At 41.7% G+C, this 22,211-nt stretch overlaps 1 protein-coding gene and 1 long non-coding RNA gene across 6 annotated transcripts in view; one reads left to right on the top strand and one right to left on the bottom strand.

Annotated features, from left to right (window-relative positions):
• Positions 1–355: 355 nt before the first annotated feature.
• LOC138921043 (uncharacterized) lies at positions 356–11,321 on the bottom strand. 2 transcript variants are annotated; one of them, XR_011433259.1, is made up of 3 exons: positions 11,181–11,321; positions 6,681–6,792; positions 356–4,488 (listed from the first exon to the last, which is right to left on the bottom strand). It is a non-coding gene; the product is annotated as an uncharacterized lncRNA (long non-coding RNA). The 2 variants fall into 2 exon arrangements; XR_011433267.1 differs by lacking the exon at positions 356–4,488 and adding an exon at positions 6,056–6,482.
• Positions 11,126–22,211, top strand: part of EDRF1 (erythroid differentiation regulatory factor 1) — a 49,183-nt gene continuing 38,097 nt past the window's right edge. For 2 of the 4 annotated variants that reach the window (XM_070252757.1, XM_023637288.2), the window contains exons 1-8: positions 11,187–11,813; positions 12,810–13,018; positions 14,655–14,721; positions 15,388–15,513; positions 16,602–16,726; positions 16,975–17,131; positions 20,645–20,766; positions 21,477–21,588. In XM_070252757.1, coding sequence (XP_070108858.1) covers positions 11,706–11,813; positions 12,810–13,018; positions 14,655–14,721; positions 15,388–15,513; positions 16,602–16,726; positions 16,975–17,131; positions 20,645–20,766; positions 21,477–21,588 — 1,026 coding nt within the window. In that variant the 5' untranslated portion in view covers positions 11,187–11,705. Of the gene's footprint in view, positions 11,814–12,809; positions 13,019–14,654; positions 14,722–15,387; positions 15,514–16,601; positions 16,727–16,974; positions 17,132–20,273; positions 20,376–20,644; positions 20,767–21,476; positions 21,589–22,211 lie in introns of all 4 variants that reach the window. The other 2 variants (XM_003363396.5, XM_005602164.4) reach the window with 2 other exon arrangements.

Here is a 22,211-nt window from a genome sequence, read left to right as displayed (position 1 = left end):
TTTTCTAAATCTTCCTGGAGCCTGTCTGCCTCTGTCATCTCCTCCACTACCCACTGGTCCAAAGGACCATCATGTCTAGCCTGGGCCAATTCAAAAGCCTAGGGTAGCCTCATTTACTGACCATGTGACCCCTTGCTCAAAGCCTTTCACTGAGGATACAGAGAAATTTCTTGACAAGGCCACGGAGGCCTTTCCTGGCTGGTGCCCACCTACCTCTCCAGCCTCACCTCTCTCCTCGAGCTCCCTCCTGGGGCTTCTGCCCCAGCCTTGCCACCACCTTCCCGTGCCTGCCCTGGCTGGGCTCTCCACCGCTGCCAGGACTTTGCCTGTGCTTTTCCCTCTGCCTGGAGTTCTCTTTTCTTTCCTTTTTTGCCTGGTTACCTCCTCTTTGACCTTCCTGATTGGGTCAATACATAGGTACAAGTTCACAGTTTGGGGTGGTACTTATTTGAAAGTTTCTGCGTGTCCTTGTTAAACTGTTTTTACTCATCTTTGCGTTCCCAGAAGCTAGCACACCACCTGCATATATGAAACATGGACTGCCTCACTCAGACCAGGGCCAGAAGGGCCCCTGCTCTGACCACACCCCTACCACAGGGAGATAGGCCCTCCTGGAGCTCCAGGGAGCCTGCCCGAATGGCTCCAGGCCTGCTTTGGGGTCCATGCAGGCTGCTACCCAGGCTGGTCATCCGCCACCCCGGCCCCCCCAACCAGAGGCCTTGGTGTATTTGCCCCTATGCCCAAGGGGTGGAAGGTCAGAGGATAGAACATTTTTTTTTTCTTTCCTTTTTTTTTTTGAGGAAGATTAGCCCTGAGCTAATATCCGCCACCAATCTTCCTCTTTTTGCTGAGGAAGATTGGCCCTGCCACAGCATGGCTTGATAAGCAGTGCTAAATCTGTGCCCAGGATCTGAACCGGCAAACCCTGGGCCGTTGAAGCAGAGCACATGAACTTGACCACTAAGACAGTGGGTTGGCCCCTAGAACAAAATTTATAGTATCCAAGGGGTAACTGTGATGAAGGTGTGTCAGCCAAGGAAGGAGACTAGAACATATTTAATAATCTGCTTCCTTAATATATAGCTTTAGATATTTAATATACGTATGCTGTGCAAACTTCCTTTCTTTTTGTTGGTGAGGAAAATTAGCCTGAGCTAACATCTGTTGCTAATCTTCCTCTTTTTGCTTGAGGAAAATTGTTGCTGAGCTAACATCTGTTGCCAATCTTCCTCTTTTTGCTTGAGGAAAATTGTTGCTGAGCTAACATCTGTACCAATCTTTCTCTATTTTATGTGGGATGCCACCACAGTGTGGCTTGATGAGTGGTCCGTAGGTCCATGCCCAGGATTCAAACCTGTGAAGCTCAGGCTGCTGAAGCAGAGCACGCAAACTTAACCACTACACCACGAGGCTGACCCTAGACCTCCATTTATAGTTTCCCCCAGGCCCTGCAAAAAAAAAAAAAAATAGGCATAGGGCTGGTTTCAGGCATATCAGAGAATCAATTTTGTCTCCTGTATGATGCCGATCCCTTGTATCCCATCTGCAATCTGAGATCAAAGGAGAATTGACTCTTAAAGTCAACAGAGATATAAATACTAACGCCAAGTCTCACTGATAAGCACAGTAAATGAGGGGTTTAGGGGGAGATGGGATAAATATTGAAGTCATTCAGTACTTAAAACATGTTCCAAAATCATAATATGACACCAAAATACTAAAAATCTTCCTCTGTAGGTACTAGGACAGTGTATTTTCTTGCCTTTTTACATTTTGCTGCTGTTTGAATTTTCTAACATAAACATGGTTATATTTGTAATAAAAACCTTATTCTTTTGAAAAATCAAGTTACTATTCTGTTTCATTTACAAAATGTGAACATTGTGCCAAAGCTCACCATCTTCCTTGCTATCCCTCACATAGCAATGCCAGGAATTGTCTGTCCATGTATTTGTTTCACTAGCAAAGGCAAAAACCATATATTTCAGGACTCAGTGGAAAAGGACTATGGCTTAACTTACATTTCATGTAGTGGGAAGTCACAGACAAGCTTCATTTATAGGTTTAAAAAAATGTGTTGCCTGGCTAGTGGACCCAGGATCCACTTTATTTTAGGCAGCTACCTGAATTTTCTTTCTAAACCTGCTGCCTAACTTCCATTAAGCCCACCTTGATTTCTTTTGGTTTCCTAATTGTGGTCTGAGGTTTATTTTTCATGGCCATGCTTCTAGCAATCCAGTTTTGTTTTCCCTTACTTAGAAATAAGAATTGTCGGGGGCAGCCCTGTGGCCGAGTGGTTAAGTTCGAGTGCTCCACTTCAGCAGCCCAGGGTTTTGCCGGTTCGGATCCTGGGCGCAGACCTAGCACCGCTCATCAAGCCATGCTGAGGTGGTGTCCCACACAGCACAACCAGAAGGACCTACAACCAGAATATCCAACTATGTACTAGGGGGACTTTGAGGAGAAAAAGCAGAAGGAAAAAAGATTGGCAATAGATGTTAGCTCAGAGCCAACCTTTAAAAAAAAAAGAAAAAGAAGAAATAAGAATTGTCTAGCTATTAACCCAAAGAGAACCAACTGCCCTCCTCCCCATTGCCAATCCCCCCCACCAAGACCCCTGTACCATGAGTTCCAGCCAAATGAGTGACTGTCCTGTCCCCACCCCCTGCCACCAGCCACTCCCACCTCCACACTTTGGCAAGCGTCTTTCCTTCACTGTCCCACCGCCTGCCCAATCCTCCAAGACCCTCCCCGGCCACCTCCGGCTCCACAGCTTCCTGGCCACCCTTCACCCTCACCCTTCCCAGTCCAGTGCGTTTATCCCCCCTGGGAACCTCCACCACACCTGGTCCCTCCTTGGTGGTCACACAGTGCTGTTTATCACATAGTTCTTGCTTCAGACCTTGCCCTTGCCCCAGAACTAGATCACAGGCCCTGAGGTCAGGAGCCGTGTTCTGCTGATTTCTTTAACCCAGCGCTGTGCCTAGGACTCAGTAAGTGTTGGATGGAATTGAATTAAGCATATGTTGTTTGGTCAATCCCTACATTTCTCTTAGAACTGCTTAGGGCTGTCTTGAGAAATGTGTCTTTTCATAGCCAACCCAGCAGACTAACCTAAGACAGTGATTGACAGAACAGAAGAAAATGGCCAGAAAAATGTAACAGGGAGGATTAAATTAAAAAGGATTAAGGATGAGCTCATTTCAAGAATAATCTGAGGAAGGCAGGGTGGGTGGAAGCACACCAGCTGTGTGTTGATGATTGCTTGAAGGGGATGATGGTGATGGGTACATGGGGTTCATTTTACTGTTCTCTTTACGTTGGTGTGTATTTGAAATTTTTATGATAAAAAGATTTGAAAAAGAAGGCGAAGGAGGAGGAGAAGCAGCAGTAGCAGCTGATTTGCAGACTCAGAGGAGGCCCCAGGCAGAGGGATGAGGAAAGGGGTTGGGATATGAGTCTCCCTCCCTTTGGGTACCTTCCTTCCTTGTGGCAGCACTGCTGCATCGCTCCCCCTGCATCTATACCTTCATTCATTTATCTGCCCACACACACACACTCACACCTTTGACCCAAGTAACAGCATCCCAGGCTCTGCCTATTGGGTAATGACCCATGTTCTAGAACATTCCCCGATGGGAATGGGAACCCCTCAGAGCCGGGCTCTATTTCAACTAATCCAGTTGGCAAACCATCACTCACGTGTGATAAGGCACACACTGAGATCTCCTGGGACAGAGGGTCCTTGATGTTCCCCAAATCACACCAAGCGGGTCCCCCTACAAGAAAAGATCTAACGCAGGTCACAGGAGCCATCTTGGCGGAAATTTCTTCACTCTGGAAGCCTTCTCTGGCAGTGGAGGCCGGGGCCGGCCCAGAAGATTCCACTCTAAATGACCCCTTAGAGGGGCCTCCCTCCAGCTGTGATTCTCCTATGGGTCACTTCAATCAGATAATAAGCATTCATCACAGCCAAGATGCACAAGGTGCTGCTCAGGGCTTTCCAAAACGATTCATAATGTCCACACAGAGCGTGGTCAACTATTTTTAGGGATGTACAAGCCTGAGACCCTCCAACAGGAGAGCTTAAGTTTCTCCTCCCACTCTTGCGCCGCCTCTTTCCTACTTCCTGGCCATTAAAAGAATGATATTTGTAATGTAGATGAGGTCAGTCCTTTTGTACAATGTTGACAGACAAGAGGAAGGTTCCAGAGAGAAATGCCACAGCAGCAAATGAATATAAATGACGTTTTCCCACTTTGTGCTCATAAAATGCCTTTTGTACCAAATCTCAAGGCTCTCCAGGAAGCGAGGCTTTGACTCACACTTTCACTCAGGGTAAATGTGAATGGCCAGAGCTGCTCAAGTCACTTGTGATAAGAAAGAACAAAAGTCCAGACACTTTTAAAATGCAATATTCTTGCCTTCTGGGTAGTAAACAAAAGTGTGCAGATGGATAATGACATCTGTGGATTCTGGCTCCATTTCCTAGAGAGAAAAAAATGTAAATAAATATGTAAAAAATTGTCATATGTGGATAACACCCGTGGTTCACCCAGTAGTTACCATTCCGCCCAACACTCTCATGCAGTGGGTTCTGTTCCTGGCTGCCTGGTGACTGAATGACACTGTGAAAGTAAAATCTCTCTCTGCGATGCCCACGAGGAAGACAAATACGGGAATGTTTCCTAAAAAGGTCCAGCCCATGGCTTTGACACGACACTTTTGACTAAGTGATGCCTTCCTTTTGTTCTCTCCCCTGGAAGCCTCCTCGTAAATGTTTAATAATAGCTAAATGATTCATTAGGGCCTGCAAGACCAAGCCCTTAACTGGGAAGGCAGAGGGGACAAGCAGCGCCTGACTGTGGGATGAATGTGAAGGTTCATTTGAGAATTCCTTCCTTCCCACCCTTAGCCCAAAATGCACAGCGTGAGTAACTGCTTGCGCTCCAGCCACCAACAAGCGCCTGAAGAGCAGACGTGAGTGACTTTGACACTGTTCCTAGGATTCATTTAGAGTAACAATCAGCATGGGAGGATAAAACTCACAAGGACTCTAACAATGTTTCTGCTGTGAAACTAATACCTGGCAGAGACAAGCTGCCCTACAACGGCTTGCACTGTATCCTGAAAGCCAACCCTAAGGGCTTGCAAAAGAATTTGAGTTCATCGGGTTTCTAGAAAAGGAACTCTTTCAAATGCAGTCAAAATGGTTTCCAAATAGCTTCAAATACTTTGCTTAAATGTTATTAGTCTACAGAGGAGCAATTAAATAATTATCACCTAATAATTAAATAAGGTATCACGTGGTTGCTCTTGGGAGCGCCTTGCTATTACACTGGTAAATTGCGCATCAAGGTCTGCACTGTCTTATACTTTAAAATTTTTCTACTGTTGTCAAATTTAAACGTAAAGGAAAATATAGATCCTTAACTTCATAATTGTTCTTGACAAAGACTAGCTAGCATGTGGCTTGCGGTACCATGGTGTGTCTAAACTAGTCTTTCTAAAACTAGTAGCCTATAAACTTTCTTATTACACAGCATTATTAAAAATATTTCTGAATATGCAGCCCCAATATATGCATATTTATTTGTAAAAGATATACTAGCAGTAACACAAAAATACAAAAGCAGAAAAATTTTAAAGTCTAAAGAAGTCAATATTTACAATATTTTTATTTTAACTGCAAACTGTTCTGTTCTAATATTTTTTAAGAGAGTAAAGTGGTTGAATAAGTTTCTTTTATTCTTGTGTCCTGATTGAAAACTTTGTGATATAACAATTTGAAGTGTCCTTCTAAGTTCAGTTTTATTTTAAAACTTGGTTTTAATGGCTGCCATTGCTTAAAATATCGCAAAAGACGAGTAAACTAACTAGGAAGAATCGCGTGGTCTCAGAGCTTCCCAAGTCAAACTGCTCACTTCAATTGTACCTACAAATTATGCAAAGCTTTTAACTGAAATTTGGCTAAATTTCTGTCTTCTATGAAGTCCATCAGTCTTTCTTATGTACCAATTAAACGGCGTCAAGGAATAATCCAGAGATACTCAGCTTGTTGTTGTACACGCAATTTATTTACTCAGACATGAGGCAGAAAGGTCAATGGACTGTTGTCATGAAACAAAATTACAAACAGGAGGCATGAGAGGGAAGAGAGGAGAACCCAGCTGGCAGCCTGGGACTAGTGAATCCTGCAGGCACATTCTTGGGGTAAACAAATCAGTTGGCAGCTGACAAAGAGATCAGTCTGGGCATCCTGAGAAGGCCAACTCGTGGTATCAGGGAAAACAATGAAGATGTGGATGGATTCTTCCCGGGCCCCGAAAGCGTGGCCGAGGAGCACAGGCTTGCCGTCTCGCCCCGTGCCTGCTCTCTCCCTTGCGTTAGCTCGCCTGCCTTAGATGAGCCAGGTCTGCACCACCGTCCTCCCTAGAATTCCTCAATACATTGCAAACGCAAACTCTCCATTTGGAAGATTTCTGAAGGGAGTTGGAAATTTCAGTTTCAAAGTTAAGTGTGCAGATATGAGGTTTTTATAACTGATACACGTCATTTTTAGCAACAAAATCACATAACGTTGGACAGATTTCTGACCATCTATTTTCAAAAATGCTCTCGCCATCAGACAAGACTCTTTTGAAAACCAATGACTTTCTCATGCATTGTTAAAACATCACCTTTATCTTGAAGGAACAGATTGTCTGTTTATTTTTGTGAAATTCTCTCCTAAACCATCCTGAAGACAGCTTCTAGTCATCAAAGAAGAGATGAGGAAATGTGGAGCACTTTCTGTAAAAGAAAATACAGTAACTCATTTTTTAAGCTTGACAATTCTTTTAAGTGCTTTGTCACAAGATGATCTGTGATCTCTGAGATTTTCAAAGTCACCCCTCTTATAAAACTCTGAAAAGATTCTCCTAAAGGCCTTGTTTTGTCACCAAATGTGGATGCTATCCGATAGCCCAACCAAACCATCATATGCTGTGGTCACCGCATAACGGTCCACAGATCTGCAAAGCCCCTCTGATGGGAGGAGCATTAGTCTTCCCTGTCACACTGAGGATAAGCTTGGCCTTGTGTCTCATTTGGGCCAAAAAAAAGTGAGCAGCAGTTATGTTTGTCACTTCTGACCAGAAGTTTCAGGAGCTAGTTTATGGTTCACCAATCTTTTGTTGCTCTACTCCCACTGGCAATTCTCCAGATCAAGGTTGCTCCATCAGCCTGGGCCCTGGAGTAAAGATTACAGGGACTAGTGAAAGTATGTCCCAAATGCTGCACGAAACACATTTCTGCTAAATATTTGGAACATGCTTACCCTAAAAATTTTTTCACTGTTTATCTGAAATTCAAATTTACCCGAGCATCCTGTCTTTTACCTAGCAACCCTGGCTGGAAGTCATGGACATTTGGGGATCATTTGTTTTGACTTCATAACCCAATCTTACTCAACTGATACACCAGCTGACCATGGCCCAAGGAAGGGCACTTGTGTCAATCTGTACATTAAGTATTAGTAAGGCTTAATTTGCCCTTACTTTTCACATTAAAAAAAAAAAGGGTTGGGGGGAGCCTGTCCCATGGCCGAGTGGTTAAGTTCATGTGCTCCAATTCAACAGCCTGGGGTTCACCAGTTGGGATCCTGGGCACAGAACTATGCATATGGCTCATCAAGCCATGCTGTGGCAGCATCCCACATAGAAAACTAGAATGACCTACAACCAGGATACAACTATGTAATGGGTGGGACTTTGGGGGGAGTGGGGAAGAGGAAGATTGGCAACAGATGTTAGCTCAGGGCCAATCTTCCTCACAAAAAAAAAAAAGGAAGTTACAGTTCTTCCTGAACCACAGGGGATTGTCCTTAGAGATCATCGTTCTAAGACATGGTCTACATGCCAGTGTGGTCAGATATTAATAATCTCACTAAAAATGAGATTCCTTGGCACTACCTAGAAATACTGATTTAGAACCTGGAGGTGGCTGCAGGATCTGCTGGCTTAATAAAGTTCCTCAGGTGACTCTGAAGCAAATTAAAGTTCCACTGGCCTGTGTCCGCAACCCAACTTTTTAGAAGGCTACCAAGGAGTCAGAGACCTGAACTAGTCCTGCCTTTGCTATTAAACTAACCTGGTACGATGTTCAACAAGTCAATTCTATTCTCCTCTTTGACTGCATTGCTCTCACCTAAAGAGGGACAGGATTGGCTCAGTCATCTCAAATCTCTCTTCCAGCTCTAAAAGTCCAGGATCAGCAGTCAGAGACTCAGGGCTTTTCAAGGTGCAGCAGGCAAAGTCAACAAGCGAGGCTGGGTAGGTGTAAGACACCAGGTTGTGGGGTGGGACTGTGGCACACTGAAGGGCATAAGCCACAATCGAAGCATTCCTGAACTTCCCTCTCTTCGCACATGGGGCTCTTTAGGAACTCCAAAGCCCCTAGGCACATCTGCCTTACATATAACTGTAAACATTTCTGAAAAGACTTCTAATTTTGCTTTGGAAAATACTGTGTGCTGCGCGTAGCTAAATGAATTGACAACTGACTGGCATTTCTCTGAAATCATCACACACGCTGGGAGGATTTTTGTAAGCAGAGAAAGTCTAACCTACAAATTGTTTTAGAGTGGAACAAACTGCATGTGAAGACTAACTTTAATAATTAATGATATTGACACTATAATATTTTGGAGATACTTCATTAAACATTTTTAGCTTTGATTTTGCACATTAAAAAAATACTTTGGAGCCAACAACATTGCTTTTGTGTCTCAAACATTCTGATAAGCATTTTAAAAGCCTGTTGGCACTAGTCATTTTACCCACATCGCCTAAGGGCTAAAACAGTTCTGCTGGCTGGTGCCGGTGAAAGAGAGATGACCAGACAGGGCACTAGCCCTGGGGGGGGCTCACAGTCTGCAAGGCAGGCAGATCCAGACAGGCAATTTTTCTACAAGGCGACAAGCGCAGGATAAAGCTACAATGTACAAGCTCTGGGAACAAAGAAAGGGACCCTAAGGGATAACGAGGGGAGGCATCAGGAGAGACTTATTAGGAACGATACTTGAGATGAGTCCTGAGGAACAAGTCAGGCGAGCAAGGGAAAGGCATGCTAGGCAGAGGAAAAGCACCCGCAAACATAGACTTATGCAACAGCCGGTTGAAGCAGACAACTACAAAGCAGTTCATTCACTCAGCAAACATTTCTGAAGTGGCGAGAGCATCAGGCCCTGGGGAGGCAGAGCATCAGGCCCTGGGGAGGCAGGTAAACACGTGAGAGCGCTGAGCCAGGATACCTGCATCTACAGGCAGAGCAGGCCGTGGAGGATGGAGTACATGCTGAGCAGGCTGGGAAGAGGAAGGCAGACACTGGTGCAATATGAAAATGAGCAGAAATAAGCGTCTTAAAATGCGAACTACAGCAAGTTATGATCGATGCTTTCCCACATTATATTTCAATCACTTACATTAGAAACAATGATAATCACTTTAAAAAAAAAACAGCACGTAGAAGTTTTTGAATAGGGAAAAAATTAATAAGCACTTAGCTCTAGAAGAATGTATAACATTTACGTAACTCAGATGCGCCCAGTTTCTTCTGCCCCAAGGGATCGCCCTCCTTTACTGCCTAAATCTCTCTCGTCCTCGCCCTGTTAGTGGCCCAGGAAACCCAGTCCCTCCTCAGGCTTCCCTCCACGAGTAGTGCCCGTCCCCGAGACCGAGGACCCTCCACTCCCATGATTCTCTCTGCTGCTGACTTTTTCCTGTGCTGAGTTCCTGGCTCTCTCTGTTTCATTCTTTGCCTTTTCACAGGTTGTTTCCAGCACATTTTCCCACTAAGCATTATCATTATGGTTCAGGCACTTCTCGAGGGGCCGGCCATATATTTGAGTCTGGAACAAAGAATTACTGCTACCTCAGGAAACCTCTTTTTACAAAGATAGAATTATACAATAAAACAACAGACTTTAAAGATTATTAGAAGCGAAATTATATATATGTTCAAAAACAGTAAAAATTACACTTTACTATAAAACAATGCATAATCAGAAAGAAAAAATAGCAAAATAAAGAAAACTGTAAAGAATAAATGTTGAAACACTTCATCTTACCACTCAGAGACATGTTTTCGTGGACATAGACACAGAAATAGACATGTTTTCAAAAATACGATGATATTGCATATTTTCTTTTTAAAATTTTATCATTTAACATCACATCATATACAATTGAAATGTTCTTGAATATTCGTGAAAAACGAGTTAGTTGTCTAAGTTAGTGGTACTAGATGGCAAAAATAGACTGAACCATCCCTCTAATATTAGATATTCAAGTTGTTTGACTTTTTACTATAACAACAATGTATTACTTGCAAAAAACAAAAATTGCAAAACAGAAACGGAAAATGATAAACAACCATGTTGAAATGTCTACACAATGTACTATTACATCAAATTCATTGTTAAATATTCATAAAAATGTTTTGTTACATTTGAAAACAATAAGTTGAGCGTGCTCAGTCACAAGGATTTCTGAATACACAGAGCCTAAGGTAAATTACAAACTGAGATGGCCAAGTAACTGCAAAGAAAAATTAATTTCTCAAAAGCTTCTAATATTTTACCGCAAAACTAAGCAAACTTTGATGAAGGCTATGGCTGCACTTAACTATGCTTAATATGATAGTATGTGCGGAGTCCGAGGATAAGGGAGCCTAGCCCCTTCAAAGCGCTAAACGGACCCTGGCTATTTCTCAAGCTCTTTGCTACTCAGAGCACCAGCAGCATCTCCTGGGAGTCTGTAAGAAATGCAGAACCTCAGGCCCAGCCCAGACCCACTGAATCAGAATCTGCACGCCAACTAGATCCCCAGGTGTTTCCCATGCATATTAACGCTTGAGAAGCCGCTGGACCACCTAGAATGCCCTTTGCCAGTTCCCTAGAGGCCGACAAACAGAGGGCTCTCTGCAGATGCTCCACGAGTCACTAAGCAGTAAACGTGGCATCTTGCAAAACCCTGGTGAGATGCCACAGCCTCTGAAATTCATCCTTCGATAAAGGCAGAGGGCCTCCTCTGCGCATCTCGGCGCCGCTCTTACACTGGGGACCGCAGGGCCACAAAAGCATTGTGACGCGGGGACAGCACGCCGAGTCCGGGCGGCCTTGAGTCTGGACTGCTCCTCACCTGGGCGCGCCTTTCCCTTCCAGAGCCTGAGCCCGTCATAAACCGAGGGGGACCGAAGGCTGGGAAGAGCGCTAACATTCCCTACTTTATACAAGCGGAGCCGCTGGTTACACCGATAGCAGCATCTCCCTGCCCGCGAAGCGAGTCTACGAGTGGAACCACTCTAGCCCCCCCGGGCCCAGGTCCCGAGAGCTGTTTGCCAACAAAGACTAGCGGCGTGCGAGGGCTGGAGCCTGCGAGTCAGATACCGCGAGAAGTGCTCCCCCGAAAAGGCTCTGACGGACGCAGGCGCACTACAGTCCCCGCCCCCGCCGCTAAGGTGGCTCCCACCGCGGGAGGTGGGGCCGGGCCGCTGGCACAGAGCTCGCGAGATTTGAACACGTCACTGCAACTCCTTCCTGTCTTCCTGAGACCGGAAGCGCAGTGCGCGGGGCGTCTTTGGCGCTTGCTCTCCGGTGCTGCAGCGCTGCTGGGCGGCTCCTTGGGTCCCGCCTCGCCTCGCTTCGCCTCTTCTGGACCTGGGTGATGGGGGACTCCAAGGAGGCCGGGGCCGAGGCTCCGCCAGCCGGAGCCGCTGCTCGGGGAGGGCTCAGCCTCCTGACTCAAGGAGAGTCCGAGGAACCTGCAGCACAGGTGAGTCCGCCGCGGGGCGGGACCTGCGGGGCCCCGGGGGAGCTGTGGGCCCGCTCCACCGGGGAGGGATGTCACGGTTCCCGGCGGCTTCTGGCCCCTTCTCCACGCCTCCCCGACAGCCCTCGAACGGAGTGGACGCCCGTATGCCTGTCGTCAGGTGTTCAGGTATTTACCTCCAAGTCACCCGTATCAAAAGCCGTCCTGGCTTCCCACTCGTGGAACCGACAGGTGAGTTAGACGCGATCTCTGCTCTCAGGGAGGGTGCCTGTCAATATGTGGTTCCAGAACGTGGCACAGTTGTGCAGGGCTGGAGAGAAAGGAGAGGGTGTCAGGGAGGAGCTCCCCGGGATGGGACTGAGCTGATACTTGCAGGGTGCAAAGTGACTGCCAGGCCGAGAAGGGACTGCGTGAAAGGAGGTTAGGATAGCGCACTCAGACACTGAGCATGCTTGGGGGTGTGCGGGGGAGGGCTGGGAGGAACCCCCAGAGTCTTGTATGAAGTGAGAGCTTCAGGGTATTTATGTAATGAACCGACGAGTTACTAAACGTTTGCTTAAAAACAAAAAAGGCCCCAGATATCTTACCACAAACGACTTTCTAAATGATATTTGTTACTGAAATTAAAATGCATCTTTAATATTGAACAGAGATTTTTATCAGATTTTGCGTGTAGTTAGTGTGACACTGTTGACTCTCCGTTTCTGCTTTTCCACTTTCTGTGAATAAAATTTAAAAGGTGGATTGGTTGGCTTGTTTCCTAGCTGATAACCATAGCCATCATACTCCCTGACCCATGTCTTTTTCTTTAAATTATGTGAAAAAGAGCCAAGTAAATGTGACAGCTTATGCTCGCATTTATTAAGTGCTGTTAGTAACATGTTGCATATGCTCTTATGAAACCTGATGTGGTGGGGTTTTTTTTTCTTTTTATAAAGGTGGGATTTTTCATCCCTAGGAGATTCCTTCCATTAAAGTTTCATTCACTCTGTTCATTAGGGGTCAGCTTTATTTCTGGGAGGCAATGAGGTGAAGAGCCGGGCTGTGGTGAAATACTCATCTGCCCCTCCGCGAACAGCGTTTGCGCGCCTTGAGGAGAAAACAGACTTGAAACTCCCACCTGCCAACTGGTTACGAGAGAGTGCCAAACTAGGGCCAGCAGGAACTACCATACTTGGCAATAGTAAGAAAAGCAAGCCATTTTCAAGGTAAATATCAATCAATGGCGTTTTTACTTGTCCCACAACCCCCCCCAGCCCTGCCCCCAAACTCTAATACTTGCTTTTCAGTTTAATTTGTAATGCTCGTCAACTTGGCAAGATTTCTCTTTACAAAAAGATCATATTTGACTTTGAGTCCTTTTTTTTCCCCCTGCTAATATGATTATATTATAATATGAAGATATCAATTGCATATGCATTTTTCAAGTCTTCATCATGTTATCAACAAAGCTGAGTTTTAACCACTAAAATTCAATCAGCTGTTTTATTTTTAGCCAATTTATATATCTTTTGAATTTGTGAATACAAAGAATCAGGCGGCACAGGAGGAGGAAAACCCTTAACACTGCCTGATCTGTCCTGTGGAGTTTTTTGTTAAATGGTGGTGGATTGTCTGGTCTGAAAAAGCCTGATGTAGAAACCCAGAGTGTTGGGTGACCTACACCCTTGACTTTGATGCTTGCTGGAAGTTCTGCTGGTGGCATTTAAAGTTGAGAGAGTGGCCTGGGGTCTTATAGAGAACAATGTACTAGTGTCCATGTTCTTGTAGACCGTTTAATATGTTCTCTTTTTTTCCTCTCTGATTGAACCTAAAATATTTCCACATAACGTAGCAAGAGCCATAAATACATTAATAGCTTATGAGCCAGTAGTCTAGAAATTATCCTAATGCCTCAGAAGGTAAAAGTTATATTTGCAAAATATTTGTTTGTAGCATTATTTATACTAGCAAAACGTTGGAAATAGTCCAAATCTCTTCTTTTAGGAGAATGGCTTAATAAATTATGATATGTCAACATGATTAAATGCTGAGGTGATTTAAATAAGTATGTTGACTGTGTGCAAACACTGTGCTAAGTTCTTTGTATGTTTATCTCATTTAATTCTCATGACGCCCCTTTGAGTTAGGTGCTGTTAACTAATTTTCACAGGGAAAAATTGAAGCTTAGAAGGGTTAAGTAGCTTGCCTAGACCACATGGTAAACCATCAGAGCATGCTTTGAAGTGAGGCAGTCGTAGGTAAGTATCCTGACTCTGCCACTCACTAACCGAAAAATGGTGACCTCGGCTGCTTTTCAGCCTTGTAGGTTAGAGGTGTGCCTCACGTGGTCCCTGGCACAACTTTTTTTTTCTTTTCTGCTTCTGGCTGAATTGATGTCAGGTGCATTTTTTAATATTCATTTTTGAAAAGAGTAGTAGTATATATCGCTAGGAACACAATTCTGGATACTAAAATCCTGATAAAGTTTCTGTTTTTCTTATCTCCCCACCTAAGAAGAATAATATCTTGAACTAACTGTTTTCTCTTGGAGATTTTTTCAGTTTTGTTAATTCAAAAATTAAAATAATTTTTTTTATTCTAGATGTTTCCTATTAATTGCTTCTAATGATTATTACTATATTTTATCAAATCTAAGATACCATTGGTTTTAAGTTGCAGTGTTATTTTATGTACCACTAAGAACGGAAAACTAGCCAACTATCATGGTGATAGGCATACTGATTTCAGAGGTGTTAGAATGTGGAAAATGTATCCTAGAAGCGATGAAACGCAGTATTCTATTATAAACTCTCCCTGCATTATTGTGAGCATGACCTTTGTGGCCTTTGTTCCCTTCCTTAGCTTTGGTATGGCATACGACTTTATTGATTCTGTAGGAAACGATGTGGATGTGGTCTCTGACTCTGAAGTAAGTGTCCTTACTGTGGAATGTAATTGGGGTGTTTGTGCTGGGGGTTTATAGCATGCTCTGGTCTGTAGTCTTGAAAAATTACTGATGAAATAAGATAACAACTATCTGATTATCGAATACCTTTTTTGTTATTAAAGTAGTTGTGTTTACCATATCTCCTTTCTCTAAAGAGGAGGTAGCAACTCCCGAAACAATGGCGGTGGTAATGATATTGATGGTTGTATTTTAATAATGGCAATTACAAGTGATTATAATGTTTGGGATGATTTTGTATAATATGACCAGTTGAGAATTAGAGTGACACTTTTAGCAAAATGTATTGCTCCTTGGTTGGTCAGTTTTATCTCATATGCTAAAAGCCTGGGTCAGTGCAACAGTGTGACCTATACACACTTAACCTTAGGAAATTTTATCATGTAAAAATAAATCTTTGACCATCACTTACATTAACATAGTATGACTGGTAAAGTGTAGGTGATTCTGGTTTTAAAGCTCTGTCTTCCATGGGTTTGTATTTAGCTCTTTGTGAAAAATACAGTGTGTATAACCTTAGGGAAAACAGGTTTACTATGCTTTAAAACTGAATGAAGTTAAAATTTGAAAGGTTCCAAATCACAGTAAAAGAAATCTTTCTAAACTATTTTTACTCTTAATTTTTTTAAGAACATAAAAAAGCTCCTGAAGATTCCGTACAGCAAGTCCCACGTGAGCATGGCCGTGCACCGCGTCGGAAGGACTCTCTTGTTAGACGAGTTAGATATTCAAGAACTCTTTATGAGATCCTCTCAGGTAATACTTGTTGTGAAAAACAACCAAAAAAACATTATTTTAACAACTTAAGGGCACTGGAAATATGATTTTGTTTCAAAGAAAGGCCAGAGTGGAAGTGCAGTTGAATACTTCAACAATCAAGAAATGAGAAGCTTTGCTGAAGATAAAAAAGCTTTAATAAAGCAAAAATAGGAAAGAGAGAGAACCGGGAAGAAACTTATTTTATTGATACCAACAGCCAGGATTCTTGCAAGGGAAAAGATGAAACTAGTAAGGAAAGTTGTGAAAAATCTGAAATTTAAAGACCTAGTTTAAATTTTTGAAAAATCCTTTGGTGTTTCCACTAAAGAGATTCTCCTGAAACATGGCTGCCAGGAAATGTGAAAAATGTTAAAAGTTATTCCTATGAATACATAGTTATTAGAATTAATTGGTTCTCTTCAACCAGAGTTTCTCAAACTATATGTTGGTAAATGACTGTTTTTCCCCCAATGTGTTGATGATGGATACTTTTGTCAAGTATAATAATATTGCAGTTTCTCAAGTCTTACTCTCCATTTCTGTGTACTTACATTGTCATGGACTATTTGAAAATAGTTCGTGGTCCTGCCTGTTCAATAGGCTACTCTTTAAAGAATATTCCTGCAATGCTTTATAAAGGAAAATAAGTTACAGTGATTTAAATTGACATTTATAAATGTTTTTCCCTTTGGAAAGAGCACAGTTCAATCTCCATGTATGTGTTAGCCACTGGGCAAGATCTTGAGATGCGACAGTGAGTAAATCACGGTCCTTGCTTCCTAGCAGCTTACAGTTTTGGGGTTATAAACATATAGATAATTTCAATACAGTGTTCATAGTGGGGCTTATTCCAGGCGCTAAAGAACATGTTATGGAAAAGGGTCACCTCTCCTAGCCTGGGTTAGAGAGAGAAGAAAGACAGATATTTCCCAAAAGAGGTGATAGGAATTGAGTCTAGAAAGGTAAGTGTGTGTTTATGAAATAGTATTCAGAAAATAAAAGAGTATTTCCTGTAAAAGAGTAATAGATAACAAATTGTTTTGACCACAGGTTTGTTGTATTTATCAATTTCTTACGTTATTCAGACTGGTGATTGGACGTGGCTGAAAGAGTTTTATCAAAGACTTATTGATCAGAAGTGGCAGAGGAAGAAAAAGAGCAAAGAGCACTGGTATCAGAAGGCTATTCTTTCCAAGTTTTTATATTACAGGTACTTGGCTACTTGTTTATTTTTATCTTAAGAGGAAAAGTGAAATTCTGATCTAAAATTTAATTTGAAGCCAATAAAAGTAATAATTTGTTTTGCCACTGTGGTATTGCTGACATTTCAGTGTCTTGTATTCGTTTTTTTAATAAAGTTTATCCTTGATTATAGAATCTTGATTTTAAAAACTAGTAGACCGTTACATAAGTTGAGTTTAGTAATAATGTGACATTTTTCCTTTCTGCTGTGGCCAGCATCAATGGCGATGGAGCCGCTCAGCCTGTGCCAGCTGCAGCAGAACGGCAGGAATCGCCCAGCTCCGATCAGACGAATGACTCACATGGGCCTTCCTGGCCTGCCCCCTTTGAAATGCCCTCTTCTGTTTCCGAAGACCCCAGTGCTTCCAGTCAGGTTAGTGCTTACGCGCTAATTCAGTAAACTCATTTAAGACAAAACTTATTATCTTGTTAATAAAATTAGATGAACAGGAGTGAAAAATATCGATTTATGTCTAACAATTAAAAAAATATTTTTGTAGTTTTTCCAAGTAAAATTTACAAAAGATATTGTGATCAGGTTTTTTAAATTAAATGATTAAAAATATTTTAAAATTTTTTACCAGCATTCAAAATAGCTTACCAGTATGTTTATCAATACCAGTTATCTCCTCAAAGTTGTGAGAGTATTATTATATATAATATAGTGATACGGTATATTTTCTACTTTGGATACATTGTAAATGTCTATCAAATACTGTGACTTACAGGCTTGCTTGTAATTTAAATACTGACCTTCCTAGCTTAACTTTTAGTCAAATTGTTAGGCCTAAAATCACCCTTAATATTTTCTGGTTGAAGTTCCTGCGACTTAACCTACATTAATCTTATAAAGCTTTTAGGAAGGAGGAAAGAGTATAATGTGTTGTCTGTTTTGTCTCTTATATTCTTGGTTTCTTTTTATTGCTTGTTTTGTCCTTATTGTGTCTAACAAGGAATAAAATAATGCCATAGATGTAAATTGTGCACGTCTGTTTTCAAGAAAATATATTGACAGACTTGAAGAGGATAAAAATAAGATCTTTAACTTGGTGAATTGTTTTTCCTTTTGCTCTGTGTTCTCACATGTGGAACATTATTTGTCCAGATTGTTGCTAGCTTCACAAATTATAGGGTTATGGGAGGCAAATTCATTTAACTTGATTTTAGTTTTAGTAGGTTTTAAGATAGAGAACCTCATTAAACTATGTAATGAATTTAAATTTTTTCCAAAGTTGGGAAACCTCTAAGGGAAAGGAAGGAACTGGTTACTCTGCACGTTTACCTACTGGTCACCACCAGGAGGAGGGGATGTTGTGTGAGTGAGAAGGGACACTGGGTGCTGGCTGCTGCAGGGTCCCCTGTCGTGACTTGGGTGATGGTTGCGTGGGTAATTTGCTTTGTAATTAGTCATTATGCTGTATTATTTGTTTTATGCAGCTTCCTATATGTGATTATATTTCACTAAAGGAGTTTTTAAAAATTCATTTAGTATTCCTTGACCTCAGAACCCACACATTAAAATAAGACCACATGACAGATATGCTAGTCTCCTGCCACCCGTCTCCTCTCCCAGCCTTACCGTTCTCTGCTTACCTTGCTTAGGGGTTACCATGAAAAATCTTGGAGGCTTTGAGAATCCGTAGACTTGCATGCGGAAGAAGTGAACTACCATCTATTTAATGCCTCTTATGCCATGTGTTTTATGGCGTGTGTGTTTGTGCATGTATAAATTTTTTCATCCTTGAAGCTGCATATGTATTAAGTGTTGATGGCGTCATTTTACAAATAAGTAAACTAAAGCTCATAAACAGTCAATGTTTGTCTGTGATCACACAGCTGGTGAAGTCTGAGCTAGGGTTTAAACCCTGATCTTTCTGACTTCAGAGGCCTATCCTTACAGCAGTACTCCACTGCATCCATGTATTCCACACATATTTAGAAGGGCCTATAAGCAGATGATCTCAGCAGTGGCATATTCCTATGCAGAGCTAGCCTGCCATAAAAATAATCTTTTACAGAATATTTTTATAACATTCTGCCTAAATTTCAACATTTAGAAATTTATTTTTGTTTGCAAGCTATTACCTCATGAGTTCTTGTTTCCAAAAGTAAAACTGCTAGTCTGAGGCCTATGTTAAGCAGTAATAGAATTTGAATAGGCATCTGTGGTATGGCCTTGGAGCCAAACCTTTATTGAGAACATTATAACCTAGAGCCCAAACTCCCACTAAAGCAACTACCTGGCAAATATAATTTTGGGAGTTGGTCCGTAGGTTGATAACTTGTCTGTATAAAAAAAAAAATAAAAAAGTTTGATGTTCTGTCAGAACTCTTTAAAGAGAAGACAAGATAGTGAAACACTGGCGATCCCCCGCCCTGGGCTTGCCGTCACGTATACAGTCATGCATCGCTTAGCAATGGAGATACATTCTGAGAAAGGTGTCGTTAGATCATAGGGTATACTTACAGAAACCTAGATAGGATAGCCCACTACACACCTAGGCTGTATAGTACTAATCTTGTGGGACCAACATCGTGCATGTCATCTGCCATTGACCAAAGCATCGTTATGTGGCACATGACTGTGCTTGCTTTGTGGGCAGATGCTAAGCCTATTAGTATACACATAAGATGAGAAGTAACATAGAAGTTCATGGAATAAGCACTGTGCGTGCACATACGCATGCCCATCTTGGGGGCTGTTGCAACATTGACATTAAAGATTTAAAGTAATGTTTCCCAATGACAGCCATCCTAATGGTTGGAAAATTGAGTGGTGGACTGAGTTTACCCATTGTCGAAGGTTCCCCTTCCCGAATGTTTTCCAAAATATAGTCCACAGTATGTATTCAGAATAAAAAAGTGTTCTGAGTTTAAATAAGTTTGAGAGCATTGAGTTATAGAGGTGAAGTAGATTTTCCCACTGCAGGACCTCTGAGAGACTTTTTTATGGTAATACGCATTGTTAGTCTCCAAAAACAAGTCTACAGTAAGCAACATTTTTCAAAGCTTACTCTGGAAATTTTTCACCAAGTATCCCAGGGACTGGTACTCTGTGAAGCTCACATTAGGAAATGTGAAACTGGAGGCTGTTCTGATGACTGATGTCTCAACAGTATGGCTGAGGTTTCTTAGGAAATTTTTAAGTCAGTAGAGAATAGGGTAGGCTGAAAGAGCAATGGTGTTCAAATCATCCAAAAGAGAGAAAAATTAAAAGGTTTGAAAGCTTAAAATAATTTTTAATCTTTCTTGTTTAAGATCTAAATGTGATTAGTTTATTGTAGTAGTTATGGTAATTAAGATCTAAATGTGATTAGTTTATTATAGTAGCTATGATAATTAAGAGCTGAAGTAAGCCACCCAGTGATGAGAGTCAATGACTTGTGTTAGTCCTGAGTCACAGAAGTAGATTTGAGGTGTCTGCTTTGAATGTTTAGGTGATACTCTTTAAAAAGTAGGCCATTTTTAAGAAATTAGAGCAGCAGAATCACTCCTTATCCTTGCACTTTTCACAGGGAAGTGAGCCTCTTGAGCCCTCATACATAGTGGGGCATGTGGCCTCAGCACCCAAAGAACAAAACCTGACTACTTTATTCAATGACGGGGAGAACAGTCAGGTATGCTTTCCGTGGTGCCCAAGCTGGGACACCTAATCCCCAGTCTACTTCGTCATTTCAAACTAGTCTAAATTGGACTTCCTAGGGAAGAAATCCACCTGATCCTGAAAATCACTTTCTAAACATCTCTGTGATCTTACAGCTTTGTGACTTTAATTTACTTGGTCTCCTTTGTCTTTTCCTTTTTCTACTCTTCCTTTGAATCATGGGGGGAAATTATGGATCTCCTGTTTATAATATAATTGTCTGTCCTTTTATTTTAAATCAAGGGTCTTAAAAATGATTTTGTGCGGAATATTTTGTGGACATTTGAAGACATACATATGTTAGTTGGCTCCAACATGCCTATATTTGGAGGAGGCAGATATCCAGCAGTCAGCTTACGTCTCAGGTAAACCAAAATTGTATTCCTTTAGAGTCAGTGTTCCATCTGCCCTTCACTTATCTATTTGGGCGTCCTTACCTTTTTCTACGTTTTTTCACCTCCCGCCTTGCCTCACCAGTTGAAGTGGCCACAGTAAGGAAGGGGCTGTTATCAGCAGATGCTGAAAGCCCTATAGCTGGGTTTTCATTCTAGTCCTTAATGAATGGAGTTAGAGATCTGTTATACTGGCCTAGTCTTATGTCTGAATCTACAGCTTGTGAGAATGTAACGGTTTATTTAATTAGTTAAGGAAGTGGTTTACCAGCTTCCTATGAACTAATTGTGAACATTTTTCTTAATGCTCCAGGTGTATTTATTCATAGTAGCCAATGTGAATTCTGACTTGGGCATTATCATGCATGGTGGTCAGTCTTTTATCTCAAATTGTATAAGGAGCATGCAGTGGGGTCATAGTCATCTGCTATCATGTTTCCTTCTGTTCTTACTGAAAACTCTTGTGAATCCCAGTTAGAAATCCAAGCAAAGCTTATGGAAAAATGTTAAGTATAACACACCACCTGATCTACATGTGCATATCTCATCAGAAAAGAAAGCATATATGGCATTTGCTACCTAGGGAGAATAAAGTAAAATAGTTAAATAGAGGAAATAAGTCTCATAATTCATTATGGAACATCTTAATTAAACCAAATAACACTAGAAATGTTTATTTTTAGGGATAACAACAAACCAATTAATGTGCTAACTGGAATTGACTATTGGTTGGACAACTTGATATGCAATGTACCAGAGCTTGTGATGTGTTTTCATGTAAATGGAATTGTACAGGTAAGATACAGTGTGACTCTTCTAAGAATCTCTCAAATGCAAATTGGTGCAGAGAGTACCTCACCAAAGTTTTATGGCCCTTAAATACCAAGGTATATTTTTGGCAAGGAAGATAGCTGTGAATAAACTGAAATTTGCGTGTTTCCACATTTGAGTTGGTGATATCAGAATTCTAGATGTTACAAGACTATATAATTTTACAGGTAATTTGTGTAAAGGTCATAAATAGACTAAAACCTACATTTGTAGCCGTAAGATGTCTTAATTTTAGTGCCAGGCACTGCAAGTAATTACCTGAACTTGTCTATACTGTGGAGTTTATTTATTCAGTATACCAATATCTAATCCATATTGCACAGTTTTAGGTAAAGGCCACAGCAATAATTGCATGAAATAGGTAGCTTATATAGCAAATTGTTATTGAGTATGTTCTATTTATGAGGCTCTTTATCCCCATTGCAAATGAGAGGGAAAGACAATAAAGTTGTTTACTACTCAGAAAGATAGAATCTACTGGGAAATCACAGTGTGCAGAGAGAAAACTAGGAGACAGTAGATCAAGTGTTCGAAGTATAGGACACACACAAGTCTGGATGATCAGAGAAGGGTGAGATCACTGCTAT

Source organism: Equus caballus, chromosome 1 (assembly GCF_041296265.1).
Source record: "Equus caballus isolate H_3958 breed thoroughbred chromosome 1, TB-T2T, whole genome shotgun sequence".
Classification (NCBI taxonomy): Eukaryota; Metazoa; Chordata; class Mammalia; order Perissodactyla; family Equidae; genus Equus; species Equus caballus.
This window is presented reverse-complemented; position numbering and strand designations above follow the sequence as displayed.